A 24,209-nucleotide genomic window follows, 5' to 3' on the forward strand; every position below is an offset into this window, starting at 1 on the left:
AGTCAATAATCCCTTAATATTGATGAAAAAGTGCTTCATATAAGTGAAATAATCTGCCAGTGGAACTTATGCTTTTTTAAAAATATTAACATTAAGGAATTATTTTCTTAAAACAAGCCTTTAATATATCTTGGAGAAAAGTTACTTGTAAGTTGGTACATTCGAAATAAAAGAAAACGAAGATATTTGCACTAGAAAATGGACAAATATATTTGGTAAGATTTTATTTTTTGCAGTGTGGAAAACAAACCTTGCACCTTCACTGCAAAAACAAAATCTTACCAAGTATTTTTGTCTATTTTCTAGTGCCAATATCTTAGTACACTTGAAATAAGACAGAACAAACTTTAAATGTAACTTTTCAGCAACATACTGAGGCTCTTATTAATATTAATATTAATCCCTTAATATTGATGAAAAAGTCCTCGTAATAAGTGAAGTATCTGCCAGTGGAACTGAAGGGTTTTTTTTCTACCAGTTTGTGTTTTTGCAGTGTGGAAACCTCATCTCACACCTCCCTCTCTTTCATCTCCCTCCCTCCCATCAGGAGCTGGTGTTTAGATTTCTGGATCCCGTTTGATTCAAAGCCTTTTCAACGAGGGTTTTATCATAAACCTGCATGCGCCAGCCCCTTTCCCCCCGTTTCCTCCGCCGCTGCCGCGTGCTTTTGCCTGTTTGCAGGAAAGGGGTGGAGATGGTGGGGCAGGAGGGCTTGTCCGTGACCCACAGTCAGTGATACATAAGCCACATGACCGAGTCGGCTCACAAGCGCGCCGGCTCGCTGACAGACCTGGACCAGCTCCTCTGAACTTGATTGGATCCTCTGACAGAAGAAGAGACGCTCAGATAAAGACGTGCCTTCAGTCTTGGAGAGGGAGCTGTCACACACTGATATACAAACACACACATTCCTAGAAACTGACACACACGCACAGAGGCAAACAGTCTCTCTCTCTCTCTCTCTCTTTTACTGCTCGCTCAGCTGCTCTCTCCCCCTCCCATCCACACACACACACACTCTCTCTCACACACACACACACACCACTACAGTATATCAGCGAGTGACGAGCGGAGAGCCAGAGGGGAGTGCAGAAATGAATGTGAAGATCCTGACGCTGGTGATTGTGCTCTTGGTGTCTCTGCTGTGTCCTGCCGGTGCTGGTGAGTACGCGAGAGGCCGGACCCGTCGCTCGTCCTCTCCCTCTTTTTTTCCTTCTGCTCATATTTCTCCCTCTGTTTGTGCAGACAGCTGTAGTTGATCAGTTACCCAGCATGGTTAGCCTGGTGTGGGCTCTAAAAAGGCAGGATCTCAGCACCTGGTTGTGTACAGTACTGCACTGCAGTGGTTGTTCTTCACACTCAACTTGAATGTGGGTTTTGTCGTTTCGCCTCCCTGCTTCACCTGGATGCGCGTTTGCAGCACCTGGAGACGGTTTATCGCTGTGTGGAGCCAGTTTTGGCTCTTATGAAAGATAGGATTTGCAATGCACATGTTCTGCGAGGTGAATCTGGTTTATTTGCAGCTTGGTTTGTTTTTACATGCCTCTGGCTGTGCAGCACCTATAGATGCGCGCATGCCTCCTGTAATTGCTAAATGCATCAATGAGGATGATTAAACATAAACAATTTTCCTGTGGAGTCGTCCGTCGGACCTGAAATGTCCGCTATGTGGAAGAAAAACATGAAGTTAGGAGATGGGGGCTGGCTCAGGGAGGGAATGAGTTCGGCGGTGAGTTTCAATCTGCGGATGTGATGCAGGTAGCACTGAGGTGTGAAAAAACAACACTTAGGCCTGTGTAAATGTCTGGGCTACATTTGGGATTGCCACCAAACCAAAAGCGCACACACAAGCTGTGTTTACGTTGAGGAGCCTTCCAGACTATGCAGGCTGGCATACGGAGCATTTCTTGCATGATTTAGCTAGGTGGTGTGCAGACTTTATGCCTGGAAAATGTTGTCCACTTTGTGCATCGATCCACAGCAATCACAGCTTCCATGCTGCACCGGCAACATGCTATTTTTGTCTGAGGACACGGGGAAATGGGAAGCAATTATCTAGCATCATAGCCAGTCTCGCTTTTCACGCCCTGCGTGTGGCTGAGCGTGCTCCACGCCTGAAAAACCCCACCGTGCCACACCGAACGACGTGAGGGGGGAAAACAAGGCGGCTGCGCCTCGGGCTTTTAATGGAAGCTCATCCCTCTCGACGGTCGAGTCCTTCTGCTTCTGCACCTTTTCTGCTCCCCTCCCGGCTGGCTCTGCTGGCAGGAGGAGAAGGAAGAGGGAGAAATGGAGTGAACGGGAGGCAGGCAGGGATGCAAGCGTGTTGCGGCGCCGATGGGTGTGGGGAGGGATGCTAGCTCGAGTGTGTCTGCGTAGCACAAGCCTCTGCTACAGTATGCGCCGTCGCTGGAAGGTGTCGGAAGAGACTCTGCATGTAGGCAGTGGGTGTGAAGCCTTTCATCTTAAAGGTGACCTATTATGCTTCCTTGAACAGGTTAGGATGGAGCTATAGGTCTATAAAAAACATGTTCAGGACATTTTTTTGCACAAAACCATTCTGAGATATTAAGATTTTCATCTGCTCAGTTCTGCCTATTTTGAGCTCCTGTTTCAGGGCGTCTTGTCACCTACAAGCTGCTGGTGGCCACGCCCCCCAACTCAATGTTTAAATTTGCACGTAAAAATGGCTGCAAACAGATGCGTAATTGTACAACCGCATATCTTTGAAAAGCAGAAGTAGAGCCTCCTGCTCAACCAAGAATGCAGAAAGTGGTTTCTGAATTAGCCTGGCCTTTGCCCTCGTGCGCCGCTTTGCGTGATTCTAATCTCACGTCACAGATCAGTCTGGGCTTTCTCCCATTGAAGAGGATTTCTCTGCCCGGGTTGAAATTCAGCCAATCAGAGAACAGAAATAGAAGCTGTGAACGGTGACGTTGATCTTCTGCTCTGTTTTGAATTGTATTCTGCTTGTAGTTTTATCAAAGGCATCAGAGGAAGTGAAAGAAGCCAATCAGTCAAATATCGATTGTGTAAAAATTAAAAGGTCAACAGAGTCCAGAGCCTCTGGATAAACCAGAACTAGGAGCTGGATGTCAACAGGATTTTTCTAAATAGTAAGTCAACAACAAAATACTTTTCCAGCAGCCATTGTACAGCGCATAAAGTGGTCAGATGTGTTGGAGCTTAACTTGGGTTGCTAGGTAATGGGCTGAGCTTCTCTAGGGTTGCTAGGTAACGGACTGAGCCTTTCTGGGGCTGCTAGGTGACGGGCAGTGCCTGCTAATTTGTGATGTTATGCTCGGGAGGTTTTTGAAACAACCCATTTTCCAGACACCAAAAAACATGAACTAATTGCCAAAAACCAGCTGCATGTTTTTCTCCAAGTACTTGGGCTGTTTTTGGAAGAAGCAGAGACTCAAATGATATAGTATCAACATAAAAATGTGAGATTTGCATAACATGTCCTCTTTAGGAAATTGGTTTTCACATTTGGAGCGTTCCCTCTCTCTGTGGCTCTAAGAAACAACAGATTGGTTAAAAGAAAGGAAAGTGTGCCGGATGCAACAAATACAGAACCGGATCTCTGTGACCCGGGGTGCGGAAGTGTGCATGTGTAATTATATTTATGATGCAGATGCATATTAACAAAAACTGTAGTGCAACAGGCAATTTATTCAACAACCTAAAGCTGTTTATAAAACCCATTCAGCATCCTAAATGAGCTTCTGAGGCCTTCTCTGTGGAATATTAGCATCTTTTAGCAGCACACCTCAATTACCCATCCTTGAAAAGCACTCCGGCTGAAAAGTGGCCTCCAGCTTTAGACATGTGGTATCCATAATTCATTCTGAGGCCGAACACTCTTCCTCCCTCTGTGAAAGTCTCGGGGTTGGCATGTAAACAGTCCCTATTCACAAAACACGTCCGCCACAGCCTCTTACAAGAAATCAAAGCTTCACTTTTCTCTGCCGTGGAACCATCCTGTCAGTCTTTACCAGGAGACTTCAGAAGATAAAAAACCCACCACCACCACCAGCTGCAGCAGCAGCAGCAGCTGGCTCAGACATGCATGCATGTATGCAGATGCAGTTCAGCAGCGGAGCAGGTGACCCGCCGCCCAGATCACAGCGATTATCAGAGGGAGAAATCGTCTGCTCGGGAAGAGGGCATCTTTACGAGAGCTGTCAGCAGAGCTATTATTCTGCATTAAACTTTGATGTGTTGTCTGGGCTCGCAGGCTCTGTAGCGCCAGCATATCCGTACAGGACAGGCCTGCTCTGATGCTCAGAGACGCATTAAGTAACAAAGACGTTTTGTGATGGCTTAATCAGTTTAAGGTGTCAAGGGTTTTAACGTTAAGGTGCCAATAATACGCAGTTTTCTGGATTTACAGTCCTACACTGCAAAAACACAAAACCCTACCAAGTATTTTTGGTCAAGCAAATATCTTAGTACACTTGAAATAAGACAAAACTAACATTAATGAACTTACAAACAGCTCTGGACCCACTGCAGTGAAAACCTCCTGGTTTTTCCACCAAGTATTGATTTCTGAGTTAAAACATTAATATTGTTGTTTCTATATGAATTTTAACTTTGATCTTTGCATTATTGAGGTCTGAAAGCGTTGCATCTTTTCTGCAAATAAATACTAAATTTTTGCTTTGAATGTCAGAGACATGATGTCAGAAGTCCATAGAATAAAACATTTTCATTTTACTCAAACATTTACCTATAAAGAGTAAAATTAGACAAACTGATCATTTTAAATGGCTTAAACATTATTTAATTTTGATTTTAAAAAATAGCTCTTCTGGCTATAAAAAGACATTTTTCCAATGTTATAAGTGAAATAATCTGCCAGTGCAACTGGCACTTTCTCATAAATACTCATGAATTATTGATTCAAAGCAAGATCCTATATTGCTAAAAAGAAAACACAAAAACAAACTGTTTAGGCGAGGTCATTTAATCTATAATTTATCAGAAGCTCCAGTTTACCTTCCAGAAACAAAAAAAAAAACAAACAATCAATGACTGGTGGAAGAAACTATTTCAGCATAAAAGGACAAGAATCAACAAAAACAGTATAAATATATCAACGACTAAAAGAAAAAACAAACATCTCTAGTATTTATGGTCGGCATCGTCCATAAAAAGCTACTCAGTAGGTAAAAGGAGAATGTATGGCTGTTTTCTTAAGATTCTGTTACTATAAACACATTAAATCTTATCATCCTAATACTCCCTACGCTACATTGGCTCCAAAATTACTGTCTCTTTTCTGTTTTCAATAAAAACAATCCCTTTATAAAAGCTTTTTAGTTTTAAATTGTTGTGTTAAAACCATGAAATTGTAAAATCTTGGTATTTCTACACAGAGTTCGCCTAATGGCCCATGACTAATAATATTCTTTCTGCACCAGAATCAGATGTAAGCAGGATGAATCAGCTCTGCGTAACGTAAAGAAGATGTTTGAGGCTGTGGATGTGATTATGGACAGTGTGTTTAAAAGTGAAGCGGCTAAACTCTTCCAGATGTCCAGCGGATAATAACTCCGTAACAGCGGGCAAGCCGTCGGGTCAAAGAGCGGAAAAGCAGAAAGGTTATTACAAGATTACAGTAAAATCAAAGCGACAGGATTTTTTTTTTAGGCACAGGAGCTTTGAGAGGAGCAGCTGGGTTTATATTACTCACTACGCAACACACCCACAGCGTCAGATGGAGTCTGCTGCATGAAGACCCTGGATTTCCACCTCATGCAGCAGCGAAACGGAGCCAATAATCTGACGACTCAAACACTGATACTGCATGTCAGCAGACAATCGTTTCCTTCAAGTCCAGTTTAAAAACGCCACAAAGCATGGAGGGTTTGAGTTCAGTGCAGCGCGTGAAACTCATCTTCATTTAGGGCAACATCAACATCAAGGATGTGGCGATAAAATCCATTAACATATCGATAAATAACTCTGAAATCGCTTCTTTAAATGACATATTGATCATCTTTTCACACTAATCAGTCCCTCCGGAACTTCAAGATTGTATTTGTGAGTTTTTTAAAATCAAGTTCATTTATATTTAACATTTCAGCAACAAGGGAGCTCAAAGAATCATAAACACACAAAACTAAGTCAGAAGAAATAAAACATTCAGAAAACAATGGAGAAACCAGACAAACATTACATTTGGACGAGTCATCAAATTCATCAACACAATAATTTATTTTTGCAATAAAAAGTAGTGATTTGTAGAACTAATGAGACATTTTAAATAGTTGAGCTTATTTATTTATAAAAGTAAACGTGACTTTTTGTTACTTGCCACATCGATCACAGATTGTAACTTGACATCAAGTAACGTTGAGGCAGCAGTGGAGCAGAAGTGGGAAATACTGCCACCTGCAGGTGGGAGTTAGTGTCACTTTAGCTCAATGTTTTTGACCGTTTCTTGCAGAAAATTAGCAAAACTCAAAAGTGAAAAAGAGGCTTTGACTCGTACATTTCAGCAATAAATTGGACGAACTAGTTGATGTAATGCAGCAATACGCAGATTAAAACTGCTTCGATTTGATCGTAGGGATGCAAACAATTAATCAACTTATTAACTGTCGATTTATGGTTATTAGACTAAATTGAGTTATCTTGACCGTCTCCCAGTGTTGTAGTTTGGCTGCCATCCAGCAGAGGGCACTGCTCGTCAACCTTAAGAAGAGTAGTAAATACAGAAACAAAGATGGCAGCACAATGCGAGAACCGGAAAGAGAAGAGGTTCAAACCGAGTCCGTGTCGGGTGCAAAATGAACTTTATGCGGTTCTGTTTTGAAATATAAACACTTGACAAACAAACTACAGATTCAGCTTTGAGTTTTCTATTCAGCAATCTGAGAGGTTCATGTTTTGTTATAATTTAGAAATGTCTACGTTTATTAATGTGAGAAAACCACAATTTTCAGTTTATTCAGTCAGTATTTAATACAGATGACACAAGATAATGTTGAAATTTCATTTTAACTTTATTTTAAGGGGAAATATCAAAAATGTTAAAATGTTTCCTCTTAAAATGTCTTTTTTTTAATTCAACATATTAAAAATGCTTTCCCTTATGTTGTGGAAAGATGGCCAGTCCTTTTCATACTCCTAATAAAATGGCCGCTTTAGTCTATAGATAAGATCAATCAACTTCAGATCAACTCAGATAATAACTTGCATCCATATTTGATTGATAAAATAGTATCTAAGCACAAATGTTACGTTGAAGTTTCTATTTTTGCGTCCCTCTGCAGTCTAGAGGGCCAAAACAAGACGCCACAGCGTGCCAGTTTTGGCCCACAGGCCCTCAGTTTGACACGTGGTTTAGAGAATCGATTGTCACCATGAAGGTTTACGAGGTCGTATCTAAACAGCTTTTACTCCAACATTCAACACTGCGAAAGTTTATTCCTGGATGGAAACAAAAGCTCGACAGTTGCCAGTCTTCCCAGAGTCGGACATCTAAACAACGTCAAACATCTGAGGGCTGGAAGACGGAGCGACACCTCCGACGCCGCTGACCCCACTGACCCAGTTACAGTCAGAAAAAACTAAACAAGTACAGCATGTTTGGAAAGCTTGCCAGGAGAAAGCCTCTTTTTGTTGATGTTGCAGCATGATTTAGATTAGCAGAGTTGCCTTTAAGCAAACTGTGGATTTTCAGGACAAAGTCCTCTGGACAGAAATCACTGCAGCAGAGATGTTTTGTTCTCATGCATAGCATGAAACCAAACTCACCATCTCAAACATGTCGCGTTAGCCGCCAGGCACGGGGTTGGAGCGGTAAACAGTTTGGGTCCGTTTTGCAACTACCTACAGCTCGAGTCAAATTATGGCGTTTCTGTATAAACAATCAGCTACTTTAAAGTGAAATGTGGGCGAAAACATTTCCTCATCAATGTGGAAGGCTGACATTTTAACTCACAGGAGATTAAGTTCAAGTTGTGACTGATTCAGGGTGAAATTAAATTCTAGTTCAAATTGTGCCAGCTGGATGTTTTCATTCTGCAGAAAAAATGGGAAATATGACAACTAAATGAGTTGAGGACAAAACTAATTCTCTGTTTTGATCTGCCAAACTTTCATACATCAGTTTATAATACGCCTAAAACGATTAATCAGATTAATCCTGATGAATCGATTATTGAAATAATCATTGATAACTGGAGTTTCCCCAGTTTTAGCTTCACTCAGTTCAAAACAATGTTTCTTATTTTAAAAAGGAACCAAATCACGTTTATTTGCATTTTTTAAAGTATTTCTGACATCACAATGTTAGAAATACTTCCCAGTATTTCTAACTGGGAAGTAGAAATACTTCCCAGTTCTGCACTTTGTTCTGCACAACAAAGTGCAGAAGAAACACAAGGAAATGAGCGTAGGTTTTTTTTTTTTTTTCCCCATTTCCACCAGTTCCGCCTTAATAAATAAAAGCTGGAAAACAAAAGCACTGATTGAGGTTTGCATGAGTGCATACATGCATGAGTGCATACAATGTTAGAAATACTTCTAACATTGTGATTTCATAAGTATTTCTAACGTTACAATGTTAGGTTTGTTATTTAAGTAGTTAAATGACAAACCTGTAGAATATGCCAATTAGTTGATTAATCGTCAGAGTAATCGATTACTAAAGTATCAAAAGTTCTAATTCTACTGGCACATTATTTCTCTTAACAGGAAAAATGTTTTATGTAAGTTAATCTGTCGGTGGAACTAGAACTTTTTAAAGAAATAAATATTGTTGACTTAAAACAAGATCCTATATCTGGCTGAAAAGTTACTTGTATGTTAGTAAATAATTACTAGCTTATTAGTAATTATTTAAAGTGCACTGAGATTAGAAACATTACCAAAGCTACTTGGTAGGATTTTATGTTTTTGCAGTGTAAAATCAGAAAAGTTCAGTAGTTTCCTTTTGCTGAATTTGCCATGAGAGCCAAACTCATTAAAGCACATGGGGGCATAAGAAGCATTTTAAAACAAACTTTTTGTGCCTTTTAAAAAATTTTATCTGCCCCAAAATGAACTGAAGTAACATTTTAAATAATCGTAGATACAAAACATAGAAAATGTTTTGCATGCATGTGTTATAAGACGGGTTTCTCACTTTTTGGGGCTGAATGCTTTGAGTTCAGTAAAACTGGGAGATTTTTTAAAGATGTTTTTCTCTGTAAAAAGTGTCTTTTCTGCATCAACCATCTACGTTTGCATTGAGGTCAAGGGCCACAAATGGCCCCGGGCCACACTTTGAACACCCATGATGTAAACTACAGAATCATGCCAGGGTAGAAAACACAGAAAGGTGATTTTTTTTGTCCCTCCCATCTGTGCATCATGACACCCACTAATGAGCTGGTCTGAGTCGATTTAGCGAAAACTCGAAGCTCATTTGGATATAAGAGCAACGTTTGGGCTGACGGCCTCAGGAGAGATCGGCGGCTGAAGACTTTGGCATATGCGACTGCTGTAATGTAATTCAGAGCCTTTAAAATGAATAAATCTACTCACTTAGATGTTCCCTGGAGAGCAAATCCAGTGAAGCAGAGAAAAAGCAAAGGAGGGGAAGTAAAAGATGGTCCAAAGGGGGCAGAAGAGGAAAAGGGCAAACAGGAAGGAGCTGAGAGGCTGCTTGAGATTTCCAGCTAAGGAGTCGTTTGTTGTATTTTTTCTAAAGATATATTTAATCAAGGGAGTAATAAACCTGATCTGCTTCCTCTTCTAGTGTCCAGTGTAGTTGGGGGGGATGTGTGTGCACTCCTTAAAACTTAATTAGACCCAGATATTTTCAGAAAGCGCTCCGTTTTGCGTCCAATAAGAGAAATGATTTATGACTCTTTCCCCCCCAACATGAAGTGTTGCATTGAGAGTGTTTGTACCGGCAGATCGGATTCCTGATCGCGACCCGAGTCGACGTTTTTATTAAGGCGGCTGCCAGAGAACAGAATAAATGCTGCGGCCTTTAAGGATGCAGGTGCTCTAATTACTTTCAGGCTCCATTTGTTGGAGTCCAGAATGTGAAAATGTGACACTTTTATATTGCTTTACAGATACCATTTGTCGTAGGAAATCATTTTTCAGCAGCTGAGTGGAAGGAGAGGAAATCAGTCTGACAGGGAATAAATGTGGACACTGACGCTACAATAAACCTCCACAGCAGCCATTATGCATCGCTGTAATTCGCTTTGTGATTAAAAACGCTGCAAATCTTCTACTTATCTGACTAAGATGATCGATTTTAGTGCTTGTGAATTTGTGGATACATGGCTTGGCAAAAGTATTCATATTTCTTGAACCTTTTTCACATTTTTAATGTTGTACATTATAAATGTGGACATATATCTTAGGGTGTTTTAGATAAAGTTCTGCATATTTGTGAAGTGGATGAAAAAAGATACATGAAAAAATCAGTCTAGAGCAGGATAAAATGAATATCTCAAGTAGGGCTGAAATGATCAGTCAGATTAATCGCGATGAATCAATTATTCAAATAACAATCAACAATTAATCACAAAATTAGCTAACTGAAGAAAACAGAATCAAAAACAGCCATTTGTTGATAAAACAATCCATACAGTGTTGTTCTTTCAATAAATCGACTTTTTGAGTCTCTGTACTCCAGTTAACGATTAATCGATTGCTAAATTAGTCGACGATTATTTCAATAATTGATTCATCACGATTAATCTGATTAATCGTTTCAACCCTTGAGCAGTTTTGCAGAATAAGCAAACATTTTCAGTCTCTAGTTGTCCAAAGATGCACAAAAGACTTTTAGCTGGAATAAAAATTTGTTCTGCAAAGTTTTGACTCAGTTTAGATAAAAGTAAATCACTCAGATTTTTAGTTATATATATATAAAAAAGGGGGATAAAACTACTTATTATTTGAACTCCACTTTACAATTATGTGCTCACTGAAAAAAAAATATTACATTTATATATTCTAGAGCAAATATTACATTATTATATTCTAGAGCAAATATCTTAGTACAGTTGAATTAAGACAAACTATAGTTACAAGTAACTTTTTTAGCAAAATATAGAAGCTTGTTTTAAGTCAATAATTCCTTAATATGGAGGAGAAAATAGGACTTTCAGTGGTAGATTATTTTACTTAAGGGAAGAATATTTTGTTATAAATCAAGTAATCTGCCAGTGGACTAAGTACTTTTTAATCAATAAGGAATTATTGACCTAAAACAAGCTTGTATATCTTGCTAAAAAATGACTTGAAATAAGAAAAAACTAAGATGTTTGAACAAGAAACTACTTGACCAACAATTCTTGGTAAGATTTAGTGTTTTTGCAGTGTAAATTTCTCCTCCCTGCTGTTTCTTTTTGAGACTTCAGAAAACAACCGAACATGTTGATGCTCATCATCTGGGTTTCGCCTCTGCTCTTACACTCCTCATCTTCCTCATCTTCCTCACTCCTGGGTCCCTCAGTAACAACAGAATCATCCATTGATGAAATCATACATTATTCATCCAAATCGCTCTGCCTTTGATCACAAATGTTATTTCCCTTTGGAGATTATTTCACACTTTCAGACGCTGGTCAATCGAACCATCAGCCTCTAAATAATAGCCCGGGTCTCCCCACATGCTGCTTCCTGCATCGGGATGGGGCCCCACGCTGGGTCCCTCTCTCTCGCTCTGGCCCCTGAACGCAAACAGATGTTTGTAAAAATAGAAGAGCTAAACAATATAAGGAATTCATAAACATGCCTCCGGATCAGGAAAACGGTTTATCCTCTCCCTCTGGGCAGAGCGGACCAATAAAAAACAATCTGAACTTCAGCTCACCTGCAGCTCAACCCGTCAGCGAAAGTCTGCAGAAATTTATTTCCTCACTAAATATGTGTGACGAATTTGGTTATCGTGTTTCATTGAGCTGGATTGACCTAGAAAACACCAGAAAACGTGCTGCACACGATTTTATGTGTGCAGCACGTTAAAGGAAAACACAGTAATGCAAGACAAGAGCGTCATAAAAAAAGGTAAAATCCTGTAAATCTGTTTAAAAAGTACGAGGAAAAATAAATATATTCAATAAAAGACTAGAAATTTAAGGAAAATTTTAATTTTGCAGTAAGTTTTTATCTTCTCTATATACAAACAATGGATAACATTTTCTTTCTCATTCTGCAGGATTATTTCTGTTTGACATTTTAAATGTCCAAAATAAATAAACAAAAACAACAAATGAATGAATTAAGCCTCTGCAAAACAAAATTATCCTTTAAAAAAGGCTAAAACACCAAAATGAAGCCTTTTACCATCCAGGTTTAGTAGAAAACAATAAATCATGCAAACAGAAACCATTGAGCTCATTTAAATGTATCATGACATATTAATTACTGCGACAGGCCTGGCTGTAGATTACACACGTCTTCCTGGGGTTAAAATCTGGCTCATGAGTTTCTCTTTGATAACTTTAAGTTTGGTTAAGAAACACAGAAACTGACGCAATGCAGGCGCTCTTTTCCCTCTAAATACTCCGTATTTTCTTCAGGTGAAACCGTCTGCCTCACATTTTTAAAAGCTGCAGTGAAACCTGCTCTGCTGTGGCTCCCAGTTTCTCTCTTTCTGCTACGGATCTAATGGAGGAAGACATGCAGATTCACAGCAGGGCGACGCAGGTGAGGGAGGGGCCTGGTCTGCACTTCTGATGTGTGTGTCCATGGAAACGGATGGTTGGAGGATCCCTTTGCCCTTGACGTCGCGGTCTCTGGAGATCAGGGCAACGGTTGGCATCGTTACCTACCGCCTGCATCGTACGGGTGACGCCGTTATCGGAAACAGCAGACCCAGCATCTCCCCTGCTCCTACAGCCGCCCATGTTTGGCTCATCCAGTGGAAAGTTGGGAGGAAAAACCTCCCTGTGGAGGCGTTTTGTGTTTGTGTCTCAGGCTGTTGACCACATTCCAGCTGAAAAATGGTACAAGACTTTAACCTGTTCTATAACGTATCCCAAAATCTGAAAAAATATATATTTATACATGTATATTCCACACAATATGGAAAAAATGTAAGAGAGAGGGGTTATTGTTTAAGACAAGAAGAAATTTTAAAAAACAATGTATAAGAGAAAACAAAAATATTTTTTGTTTATTGCTAAGTAAGGAAGGTTTATGTGATGGATTAAATTAGGGGCGTTGAACTCATTTTCATTTTGGGCCATATCAAAAATCTTATTGTCCTTAAAGGGCCGGTTGTGCCACAATGTGTTGATAAAACCAATCAAACTGTTAAAATATCGATAAACAGTCAAGATTTTGACCAATTTAAAGAAAATCTGAAAAGTAAAAAGAAAATGTGGAGATTTGTTGATTTTGTGTGAATTTTGCAAATTGTGAAAAACTGGAAGGACTTATTGGTGTAATTTGGAGCCTACAGGGCCACATAAAAAGCTATGGCGGGCCAAATTAGGCCCCCGGGCCTTGAGTTTGACATATACGCCTTAAATAATGAGTTTTAAAAAATCTATATCACCTTAAAAAACAGTCTAAAAAGGAGCTTATTTAGAAACATTTTGTATGGGATGGACGTCTCTGAGACCAAAAAACAAGAAGTGGCATAGTTTTAGCACCACCTGGTTCAAATTCTGTAAGAATAAAAATCTACTATAAAGCACCTTTTGCTGTCCAATTATTAATCAGTTAAACTAAAAAAAATAGAAATTCTGAAGATTGAACAATTATTCTATCGATTCTTTGATGATTAATCGATTGCTCTGTGGATTAATTGATTATTCTCTTTTGTTCAGGTGATTAATTGATCAAAAAATAGAAAACAGATTAGCCTCACACTGTGTTGACGTTAAGTCAGGCAGAAAAAGACTAAAATTTTCACAAGTTGATGTTAGAAGTACTTTTTAGCTGCAGATTCATCTTTTGCTACAAATGATCGAGCGTTCACTGAAGGAATGCTCCGTTGTTGCATTTTAGCCAATAACATGTTTATTTTCTTATCTGGAACTGAATTATTTGTTTATTTGCATCTTTTAATGCATTTCTAATATTGCAAAAAGCTGGAAAATGCGACAACATTTTATATGATTAATCAATTAATCGACTAATCTTTGATTAATCATCAGAGTAATCAATAGAATAATGGATTACTAATATAATCGTTACACATTTAAAGTAAAAATGTCGATCTTTTGAAAATGTAAGACTTCTCAACATGTCTTATGATAAAAAAGGAGTGAACACGTTGTGGTTTCCCACTCAGATGGATATATGGTTTCCTTTCTTTGGTCATTTTCAGTGGGTAGCAACCCACAGTAACCTTGTAGCCACAAATTCACCTCTTGAGCTGGAGTGAGATTGTGAATAAACCAAGAGGCAGTCAAGTGGTGAGGGGAGTCACTGGCTTCATTAACTGCTGCAGGCAGGCCCTTTGAACTGGCAGAGCTCTGATCATGGCGGAGCATGCCGTCTCACACCTCATCATTTCATACAGTCTCTAATTCAGGGCCGTACACTCTGCACTTCACAGACTCAGAAGGACATCTGTGGAAAGTCAGAAGCCTCAGGGCCGCCCGGTTTGTTTTTAATTAGTTTTGTACCTTCAGAGAGTGCGGGGGGTAACTTCCAGAGCCGGGTTTGGAAGGGGTTAAGCTCAAAAGCTTTCAGTAATGGGAGTAACTTTTCATGCACTTTGGTTTCCTCGCCGGATTTTGGTGTAGACAAAGCCAGCCTTCAGCTCAACCACAGGCCTAGCATTATCACGCAACAACAATGATGCATATCAAACAGTCCCCAGCAGGAATAAAAAGAAAAGTGCTTGTGACCAAGATAACCCCCATCCCCTGGTTGTGCCTGCGAGGAGCACTCAAATGTAGAGTGAGGCGGCCCGCAGAGGAGCCCGAAGACATCACCGCACATTCTGACTGCGTGCAGAGGAAAAACTGTAAACTGAGAACCTGGTCGATATCAGCTGACACTGTCAGACTCTTTGCTCCAAACTGAGCACCATTCACAACGGCTGCCATGGCAACCAGGCCTGAAAGTCAGCAAGCGATCGGTACCAGTTTCTACCGAGGCCCAGACTGGCTGGTGGGAGAGCAATATGCGGCATTTAACAGCTAACGATTAATTTAGCTATCATTTATTTTGATTTATTCTGACAGTTAATGTATCAATTATTCTGACGATTAATCGATCACCCTAGATTATTCTGACGATTAATCGATTAACCCGACAACCAATAATCTCTATTGTTTTAGTCTGAGGATTAATCGATTATTCCTTCAATCAATTATTCTCTCTATTGTTCTGGTGATGAATCAATTATTCTGAAAATTAATTGATTATTTTGATGATTAATCGATTATTATGTTAATTATTTTGGCACATTCTGCAGATTTTTTATTTAAGCCTCTTATACAATACTAGAAATATGTTAAAAGATGGAAATAAACAAACAATTCAATTCAAAACAAGAAAAGAAGTTAACAATTAATCGGTTACTAAATTAGATGACTTTCAATTCATCGTGATTAATCTAATCACTGAAATAATACACCAGCGAGAACATTAAAATAGGCTACAGTAGGAATATACTACATCAGCATAAACAAATTAAATCAAGATATCAATTACAACTTTTAAAGAAAAAGACCAAAGCAGAGCTTCTTTGGCACAAACCCGTCCATATGTGCAGGATGAATGTGTGGGGAGGCCGTCAGGCCCCAAGCAAATCCACCGTGTGATGCTGCAGCACTAATGGGGCTTATGCTATGTTAAAAGAATGTTTGGCTCCGTTTCTGGCACATTTTACACACTTCATCCTTGGCTTAATAACCCTGATCCCTTAATGTGCTTATGCAGCATGAGCATCTCCGCTCTTGACACGATTCTGTCTGGATGTGTGGGTTAGTATGTCTGAGGTAATGCCAAGCTAAAGCAGTGCATTAGCAGAAGCTACTCCTCTCCTTTTAGTGAATGAAGGAGGAAGACACATGACAGCGAGCCTGCATCTCCAACGTCATGGCAAAACACCATAGCTACACTCACCAGGGAACGAACTCTTCCTCTCTTACACTGAGGAGTTCTCATGACACGGCTAACGCTAAAGTATTACTGCATTACTATTGATTTTATATAATTCTGTGGAACATGAATATATGCAGTTTTAAAAGCAATCTGCACATTTCTGTAATTCCATGTGGGTCTCAGATGCTAGAAAGAAAGAGCCTCTTTTTTAACGTTAGTTTTTGTTGTTGTCGTCTGAAAATTAGCCGTTTCAAAAACCTCCACAATGCTGAGCTATAATTGACGGGGCCCATTAACCAACATCCCAATTGGAGTTCCAGCATGTTTGATCAGCTGGTTTTAGCATTGTGCGTGTTGTAGCGTTGTGTGTGTGTCTCCACATTTTGTTGGTTGTGCAGAAGGCTCCACTTCTGCTTTTCAAAGATGCAGAGTTGGATAATTGCGCATTTGTTTGCAGCCACTTTCAGGTGCAAGTGTAAACGTTGTATTGGGGGGCGTGACCAGCTTATTTAGATTTAAAGACAAGATGCCCTAAAAGAACTCATTCTGAAATCAGGCTGACTAAAATTTCATCATCCAAGAATGATTTTGTGGAAAAATATGTAATGAAAATGTTTTTTTTATCGTCCACAGACAAGAATAACAATTTGAAAGTAAAGAAATGTGGTGTAAAAATTAATAAAAGCTTTTGACTGTTATCAACTAGATAACTAGAAATGACCTGCTTATAAACCTTTCACAGAAACTCAGAATGAATATTCATTCCTTTAATAAAAAAAACAACAACAACAAAGTAAGAAAACAATGTGAAAAAGTTGTAATTTGCCTCTTCAGTCACATATCTAACATAACATTTAACAAGTTTATTGTCCTTATTATATAAAGAAAACATCACAGACTGTTGGGAAATTACAAAGGCATTTTCACCTAAAATCAAAAGGGCTTTCTAGGTTTGAAGTACGATTCTGTGGAGCTTTTAAAGCAGTCAGTATGTTACCTGCAGCAGAAAACTAATTCACTGAACTTAGTTTGTTGTAACAGAGTGTTGAAACTACACTGCAAACACTAAATGTTTATTATCTAGTTACTAGTGCAAATAGCTTATTGCACTTAAAATAAGAAAACTAACTTACAAGTAACTTTACAGAAATATACGGGAGCTTGTTTAAGTCAACATTAAGAAATTATTGACTTTAAACAAAACTACACCAAAAATACTTGGTTAGATTTTGTGTTTTGAAGTGTATTCATCCATTTTGGTTTTCAGTTGTTTTTTTTTTTATGCCACATAAATAAGAACAAAACAATATATTTCTATTCCTGTGCAGGTCTTAGGGCTCAGTGAACATCCATAGAAAAAGCAGCCAGAAGCAGAGCGATGAAGTGTCAGATAAGAGATATAACAACTGTGAAAATAACCCACAGAGGAGAGATTAGATTTGAAAAGCTCAGCCGACCATGAAAGTGAACTATGAGATTGCACGCTGCAGATTCTTGATGAGTTTGATGAGAGATGAGCAACAAGAGAAAAACAAACTCAGAGCAACAAATCAATTTGCATCGACAAAGAAAATTAAACCAAGTGGGGGTGAAATCTGTTGGTCGTTCTTCAAACTCTGCATGTTTGACACTTGATGTTTTCTGATGAATGTGAGCGTTTGTTGCTGTAGTTAAACTTCCAGACCAGCACGGTTTAATCTGTTAGAAAACCCATTATCCTGCCGCTCCCATTTATACACATTTATTACGGCAGCGGCGGCGGTTTTGGCAGCCAATACTTACAAATCAGCTTTGCAACTATCAATAAGCGGCTGCTGCTCGTTCGAGGCGTTTCCATATCGACACCCAGCTGTGATATATATTTCGCTCTCGGTAGCCATCAGGGCAGCCTGGCGTTGGACCAAACGACTGGACGGACAAGCAGAGGATGTATATCTCTCTAGGCTGATGGAGCCGCATTCCTATTTTTACAAGGCCACAACAAGACGGAGAGGCGGCCATTTAAAGAAGACATCATAACAGATTTCACCTCAGGAGTTGGCAAAACTAGGACGAGGAAACGGGAAGCGGCCATTCATCATTACCACGGGGACCGGCCAGTTTCTGACATTATCAACTAATCGTTTTTACCTCTCCACACATGCACACGCCTACTCTTCTCATTTTCAAAGCAGTGGAGGTAACGCTAGTAGCAGCGATAACAAAGCATTCCTGAAATTCCCCTGTTATTAAACTTTAATGAGAGAATTACCAAGCAAGGGAAGATGTGCTGAGTTTTGATGGGAAGGGGGCAAGTGGGGGCTTGAAGGTCACCAGAGATGGTGGAGAGATGCTGACTGTGGTGGGACACGTGTTATCCAGCAGCCGCTTCGCCGTTTGACCAAAGCAACACAAACATGGAGATCTCTCATGGGGAAAGATCAGACAAGACAGGACAGAGACTGGGTCTTATTTCAGATTGTGGAGATGTTTATCGAGGCTTCAGAGATTTTTCCTTCAGCAAAGTGACATTTTACTTTGTTTTTCTATTGTAGTTTCTCAACTAAAAACAGAGTTTTTAAATTTGCTGTAAGTGATAATTTTTTTTACTTTATTTTGGAAAAATGTTAACTAATTTGCTTTGGTTCACTATTGTCTCTGTTTGTCGTATTAATGTGTTATAAAAGTATTTTGTTGATACTTAAAGTTTGTCCAAAGTCCGTATTGGTTAAAATAACTCTAAGGAATAACTACAAAAACACCCTAAAGCCAGAAGTTTACAGAAGAGGATTAGAGCCACTAAAAACATGTTTGACTTTTTTCTCAGAATTCTGACAGAAAAAGTCTGAATTTCGACCCAAAAAAAAAAAAAACTTTCTAAGGGGGAAAAAAATCTGAATTCTGAGGAAAAGTCAAAATTCGGTTGAAAAAAGTCGATAGACAAAAAGTCAGAATTCAAGAATAAAGCCAGAATTTTGTGTAAAAAGAAAAAAAAAAGTTGAAATTCTGAGAAAAAACAAAACAGAATTCTGAGGGTAAAAAGTCAAAATTCTTAAATAAAGTCAAAATTATATAGAATAAAAAAATCTGGAAGGTCAAATAAAAAAAAAAAAAGATAAAAAAGGAAATTCTGAGAGGAGACAAAACTGAGAATTATGAGACAAAAGTCAGATTTCTGAGGAAAGTCAAACGTCTGATCCTCTTCCTCAGACGTTTGATCACACATCAATCAGTATCTGTGATAACGTTCCTGTATTTATTTTGTATCAGAAGATCGATACCAAAAATACAATACGGTGCTGTGTGACAGAGCAAGGCTTTACTGATCATTTAAATTATTTTTTAACATTTTAAACATTAGCAATTAGCTTGGCTGACTTCCATGTATACATTTGAAGAGAATATAGATCCTTACTGTAACTTACAGATTTATAAAACATTTCCACGCTCTCATTCGTGCCGCCATGTTCGATCTACAGCCCCTCCACTACAGAGGAGTCGAGATAAAAGCCACCCGTCAACTTCGCTGATATCCTCTCCCCACAGAGAGTTAATCTATACCACTGGTGTTATCGCCGAGGCTGGCTTATTTTTAGAAGCTTTCATTACACTTTTCCCTCCGTAGCCGGATAGGACAGGCTGAGATTTGTCAGGAGGATGGCGGGATGCTCCCCCTGAATCCCCGGCGAGGAGCTTCGACTGACAGCTTGCAATGACAGGAGACGTCTAAATTGTCTCATTATGGAGCCGGACTGTGACAGGCTGAGCCACCCGGAGAGGAAAAACAGGCGAGTTTGTGTGAGCCGGGGCGCAATTACTTCTACAAACTCGCACTGCGGTGTGTATGTGTTGCTGTCTTTAAAGTGGAGGGAAACCTAAACACCGGTAATGTGCAGCAGAGTATCGGGTGTGTTTTCAAACAAATTGCTTTCCTGAATGGTTCAGCGATGTCTGCAAGCCCGTCTGAAACCTGCTACATCCAAAGTTTTCCATTGGCAGTAACCGTTATCAGTTAATGAGTTAATCTAAAGCTGATTCAGAAATATTTATTGATTTGGTCACAATGTTAACGTAAAGCTTGTTAACACTTTCCCAGCTACCAAGCACGGCAGTGGCAGCTTCATGCTGAGGGTTTGTTTTGCTGCCACTGGAAGAATGAAAACTACGTCCAAAATGTTCAACTATCAGGAACAGAATTGGGTGTTTTGGCTGGAAATGATGTCAAACTGGGCTTTGAATGGATAAAGCAAACTAACATCAACTTTTTAGAACCTCAGCCGTAAAAAAATATACGAACTATTTAAAAAAACACGATCTGAACTAACCTTTTAAAGGCGAGAGGTCAAATATCCAGCATGAAATTTACCAGAAACTCGTCCAGATCGCAGTTTCTCTGCAACTTGCAAGTTGTTTAATATTAACATTAATGGGGTGAATGCATTTATTCAGGCCCGACTTCTGACTAATTCAACATTTGAACCAATTTCAACGTTGCATACTTTAAGTGTTAAGTCCTTAAAGAAATGTTCAAAGTTTCTTATTACACGTGATTCCTTGCATCAGCTTAAACAACTACTTTCTGCAGGTAAGATTTATAATAGTTTCTTTTCTTCATTCTGGCGTCTCTGTGTGCTCTGCATCTGAATGCAAAGGGTGTTTTTATGGGCAAATCAGGAGAAACACGACCCCCAATGATACTCCCAGCTTCTTCTTTCTACCATTCAGGACCTGAAAGAAACGCGCTGAATTCCTCCAGGATGTGTGAACGTCCCTGTTCCACTGCATATGTGAACAATAACAAGAGGATAATGCACAGATTAGCGCTCCAAGGGTCAAAGATATGCTTCAGATGTGGAAATATGCTGCAAATGAATTAGCCCACTGTTGGCCCACAGCTATAGCTGAGTAATATGGTCACGGAAGAAGATTAGTGTGGAAATGCAACTTAAGACGTCTGGCATTTCAGGGATATAAGCTCAAAACATTCAGCTGGCTGTCTGACTCTATCGTTACTGTTTAAGCACCGAGACTTGAAAGGCCTGAGTTTAATAAAAACCTTCATGAAGCCACAGCTGGATGACAGAAAAAAAAGTCATTTTTCTGATTTCTGCTCTTAAAGTTTTTTTTTGTTGTTGTTTAAATGAACTAGTTAAAAAAAGAGATGAATTGTTCTTTTAAGAGCATTTAACATCAAAACTGCCTCAACCCACACCAAGTCATGAGAAAAGTCTTAAGGAAAGTGCAAACCTGGCATCTTTTCTGAGCTCCTCCGCTGCCTCGCTAAGTAACTTTTTGAACTTTTAGAGTCTCTGCAGTCGTCCGGCGGACTTAAGCCTTGTCCTCACTTGGGCCGCAGTAAAGACGGTCGTTCCCTGGGGAATCTAAAAATGGCGCCCGTGGCCCCGAGGGGAGGAATGTCATGACCTCATGTGAATAATGTCAATCAGCTTTGTGACTGGAGATGCAGGAAGTAAAGGCACTGAGGGAAGATTGTCTCAGAAAAAAGAAGAAAAGAAAGTTTCCTTCTCTAGTTCAGGTGGCAACGACTCAAAATACAAGTATGTGATGGAATGGCCCAGTCAAAGTCCAGACCTAAATCCAGCTGATGGTAACACTGTTTGAAGACTTTCGTAGCATTAAAGTCTTTATAAATGTTTATGACTGTCATCATGAAGTGTAATCTTTACATAATGACATTTTTTATGCAAAATTGCATTAAAACTCCATTAAAATTGTCAGCTTTGCATAAAAAGTGCCATTATTTACCAAATGACACTTTATGACAACGATCATAAACATTATGACAATCCTTCAAATAGTGTAACCAATATTTGTTATTGCTGCTAGATGACCTCATTTCAACCTGACTGAACTTAACTAGTTTTGTGAAGAAGAAGAAGAAGAATGTCGAAAGCTGGAAGAGAAACTCCAAAAGCTAAAAGTGAGAGAGTTTAATAGAAATGTCTGCCACACCTTTCAGATTTTAAGGCGTTTAAATTTTTTGAAAATATGTTCATTCATTATACAATTAAGCACCCGTTGGTGTTAGGTCATCACATCTCAACTTATTGGGGACAAAACGTGAAAACACTGTAGCTCAACTACTAAAGACACATATTCATCACTTTGCACGTAATATTCAATGTTTTTCTAAAGGTGAGAGTTAAAGAAATGAAGTGAAAATGAAATGAACTCCTCCGCTGCCTTGCCTCAAATTTCACTCAACTTATAAAATGGATGTAACATAAAAAAATCCCACATATATGCCAGAAAATAAGCTGAACAAACAGAAGGGGAGTGTGTCGGTTTGGCGGCATGTTGGGTGGACCAAACCCGGGGGAAAGGAAGGAGCTTAAGGAGATCAGGCCTCACTTATTGAGAGACGGCCGAGAACATCTGGGTTCACTCAGAAAACGTGTAAACGAGGGAAATCCACACTGTTTCAGCGCGATTAGGCTCATCCCTGAGCATGGGACGCTCCTCTGCAGCGTTTGGAGGATTTTGTAAACTCCAGGGAGAGTGACGGTGACATGAAACATGAGGGGTTTAAGTTTCTCGCCTTGGTATCTGCTGCACTGACCTGATGGGGCTGCAGTGCTGATGGGTGGGCTCCAAGGGGCCCACACACACTCTGACACACACACACATTCATTCTTGTCTCTTCTTTCCTCATCCATTACCAGTCTGATCCCTTTTACGGTCTTGCTTCAAGCACCAATGGCTCATGATCCCATTGTAATACCCTCGCTGTCAAAAAGTTGGGTAACTCTACCTTTTTTGGTTGTCCAATTGATTCCTTGGTGTGTGTGTGTGTCCTCCAGGTCCCATGGCCTCCACGGAGCATGGCAGAGGGCTGGAAGAGGCAGCTACAGTGAGAAAAATGGCCCAGCAGAACCCAGTGAGAGGCGGTCAGACCCACAGACCAGCCAAGAGAAGACGCCCACGGCCCCGTCTTTCCCACAAGGGGCCCATGCCGTTCTAGAGCAAGGTCAGTGTCTCCTACGGCTGGGCAGTATGACGGAAATACTAAATACTGGATTTTTTATTACTATATCATAGGACTGGACAATAATCAATAACAATATGTTGCGATAAGGACATGATCAATATTAATAAATAATATGTCTGATAGAATATTAAACATTCGATATGTAGAACATGTAGAACTCTGATCCAGAACCACACAGCATTCTGGGAGATGTATGCAGAGGAAACACTTCATACTGGACCTCTTACTGCTGCTAGCTAAGCAACGTTGGTGTAATCAACAGACTCTCTCACTCTTTGGTTACCTAGCAACTCACTCATTCTTTGGTTACCTAGCAACGACCTGCTGAGTAACTGGCACAGCAGCAGTTGAATATTCTGCTACTGCGTCTCATAAATGCTTGAAAATAACAAACGGCGAAGACAAAAAACAGGAAAGGTCACGCCACCAGTTTGGCAGCATTTCAGATATTTGAAACAAAAAAAACTAATCAATAATTATTGAAATCGACTGATATGAAATGCAGTCCTGCTAGATTATGCACCATAATATATTTCACCATATTTTTGAATAACCTCCAATGTTATTTTAAACAAAGTATCATGTAAAATGACCCTGGTGTTTTCCTTTCAAGCAAACCAATCATGTCTATTGATTTCAAAATCAGAATAAATGTAACTGTACTTATTGTAACCATCAGTTGCACACAGATTTATTAGTAGCGTGTCGGATAAGCAACACTTGGAGTTAATTAGCCAAATTGTTTGAATGACAATTTATACTCAACTGCAGATGACTGCATTGATGCAGCTGATGATGTAATTTTTGGACCGATAGACATTTTAATCATTGTAAATTGAAAAGCTTCAAATAGAAAAGCATCAAATAGATTCAACACATCGCCCAACCCAAACTTTCTCCACCAATAAAAAGTAAATAAAATAGAAGAAAAAGACATTTTTTACCCTCTGTGGAGTCTTTTAAAAACACAATATGCCTGCCGCTGCTGTGTTTACCCAGAAGACCCGTCTTCTGTAAAGTCTGAGTCGGATATTTCTCTAGAGGATGTCAAAAGAAACACTTCCAGAAATATTAAACCATAAGTGCTGACTACACTGGCCAGAAAACAACTTACAACAGGGACTGTGAAAACAATATAACTTACAGCGCTGAAACACTCAGTCGGCAGAATCAGGGCTGATGCATC

The 24,209-nt window shown here is 39.5% G+C and overlaps 1 protein-coding gene across 1 annotated transcript in view; it reads left to right on the forward strand.

Annotated features, from left to right (window-relative positions):
- Positions 1-754: 754 nt before the first annotated feature.
- apln (apelin) overlaps positions 755-24,209 on the forward strand; it is a 29,439-nt gene continuing 5,984 nt past the window's right edge. Inside the window, exons 1-2 of the mRNA XM_017307211.1 lie at positions 755-1,161; positions 22,836-23,002. Coding sequence (XP_017162700.1) covers positions 1,095-1,161; positions 22,836-22,996 — 228 coding nt within the window. The 5' untranslated portion in view covers positions 755-1,094 and the 3' untranslated portion in view covers positions 22,997-23,002. The remainder of the gene's footprint in view (positions 1,162-22,835; positions 23,003-24,209) is intronic.

This window comes from Poecilia reticulata, linkage group LG10 (assembly GCF_000633615.1).
Source record: "Poecilia reticulata strain Guanapo linkage group LG10, Guppy_female_1.0+MT, whole genome shotgun sequence".
Taxonomy (NCBI): domain Eukaryota; kingdom Metazoa; phylum Chordata; class Actinopteri; order Cyprinodontiformes; family Poeciliidae; genus Poecilia; species Poecilia reticulata.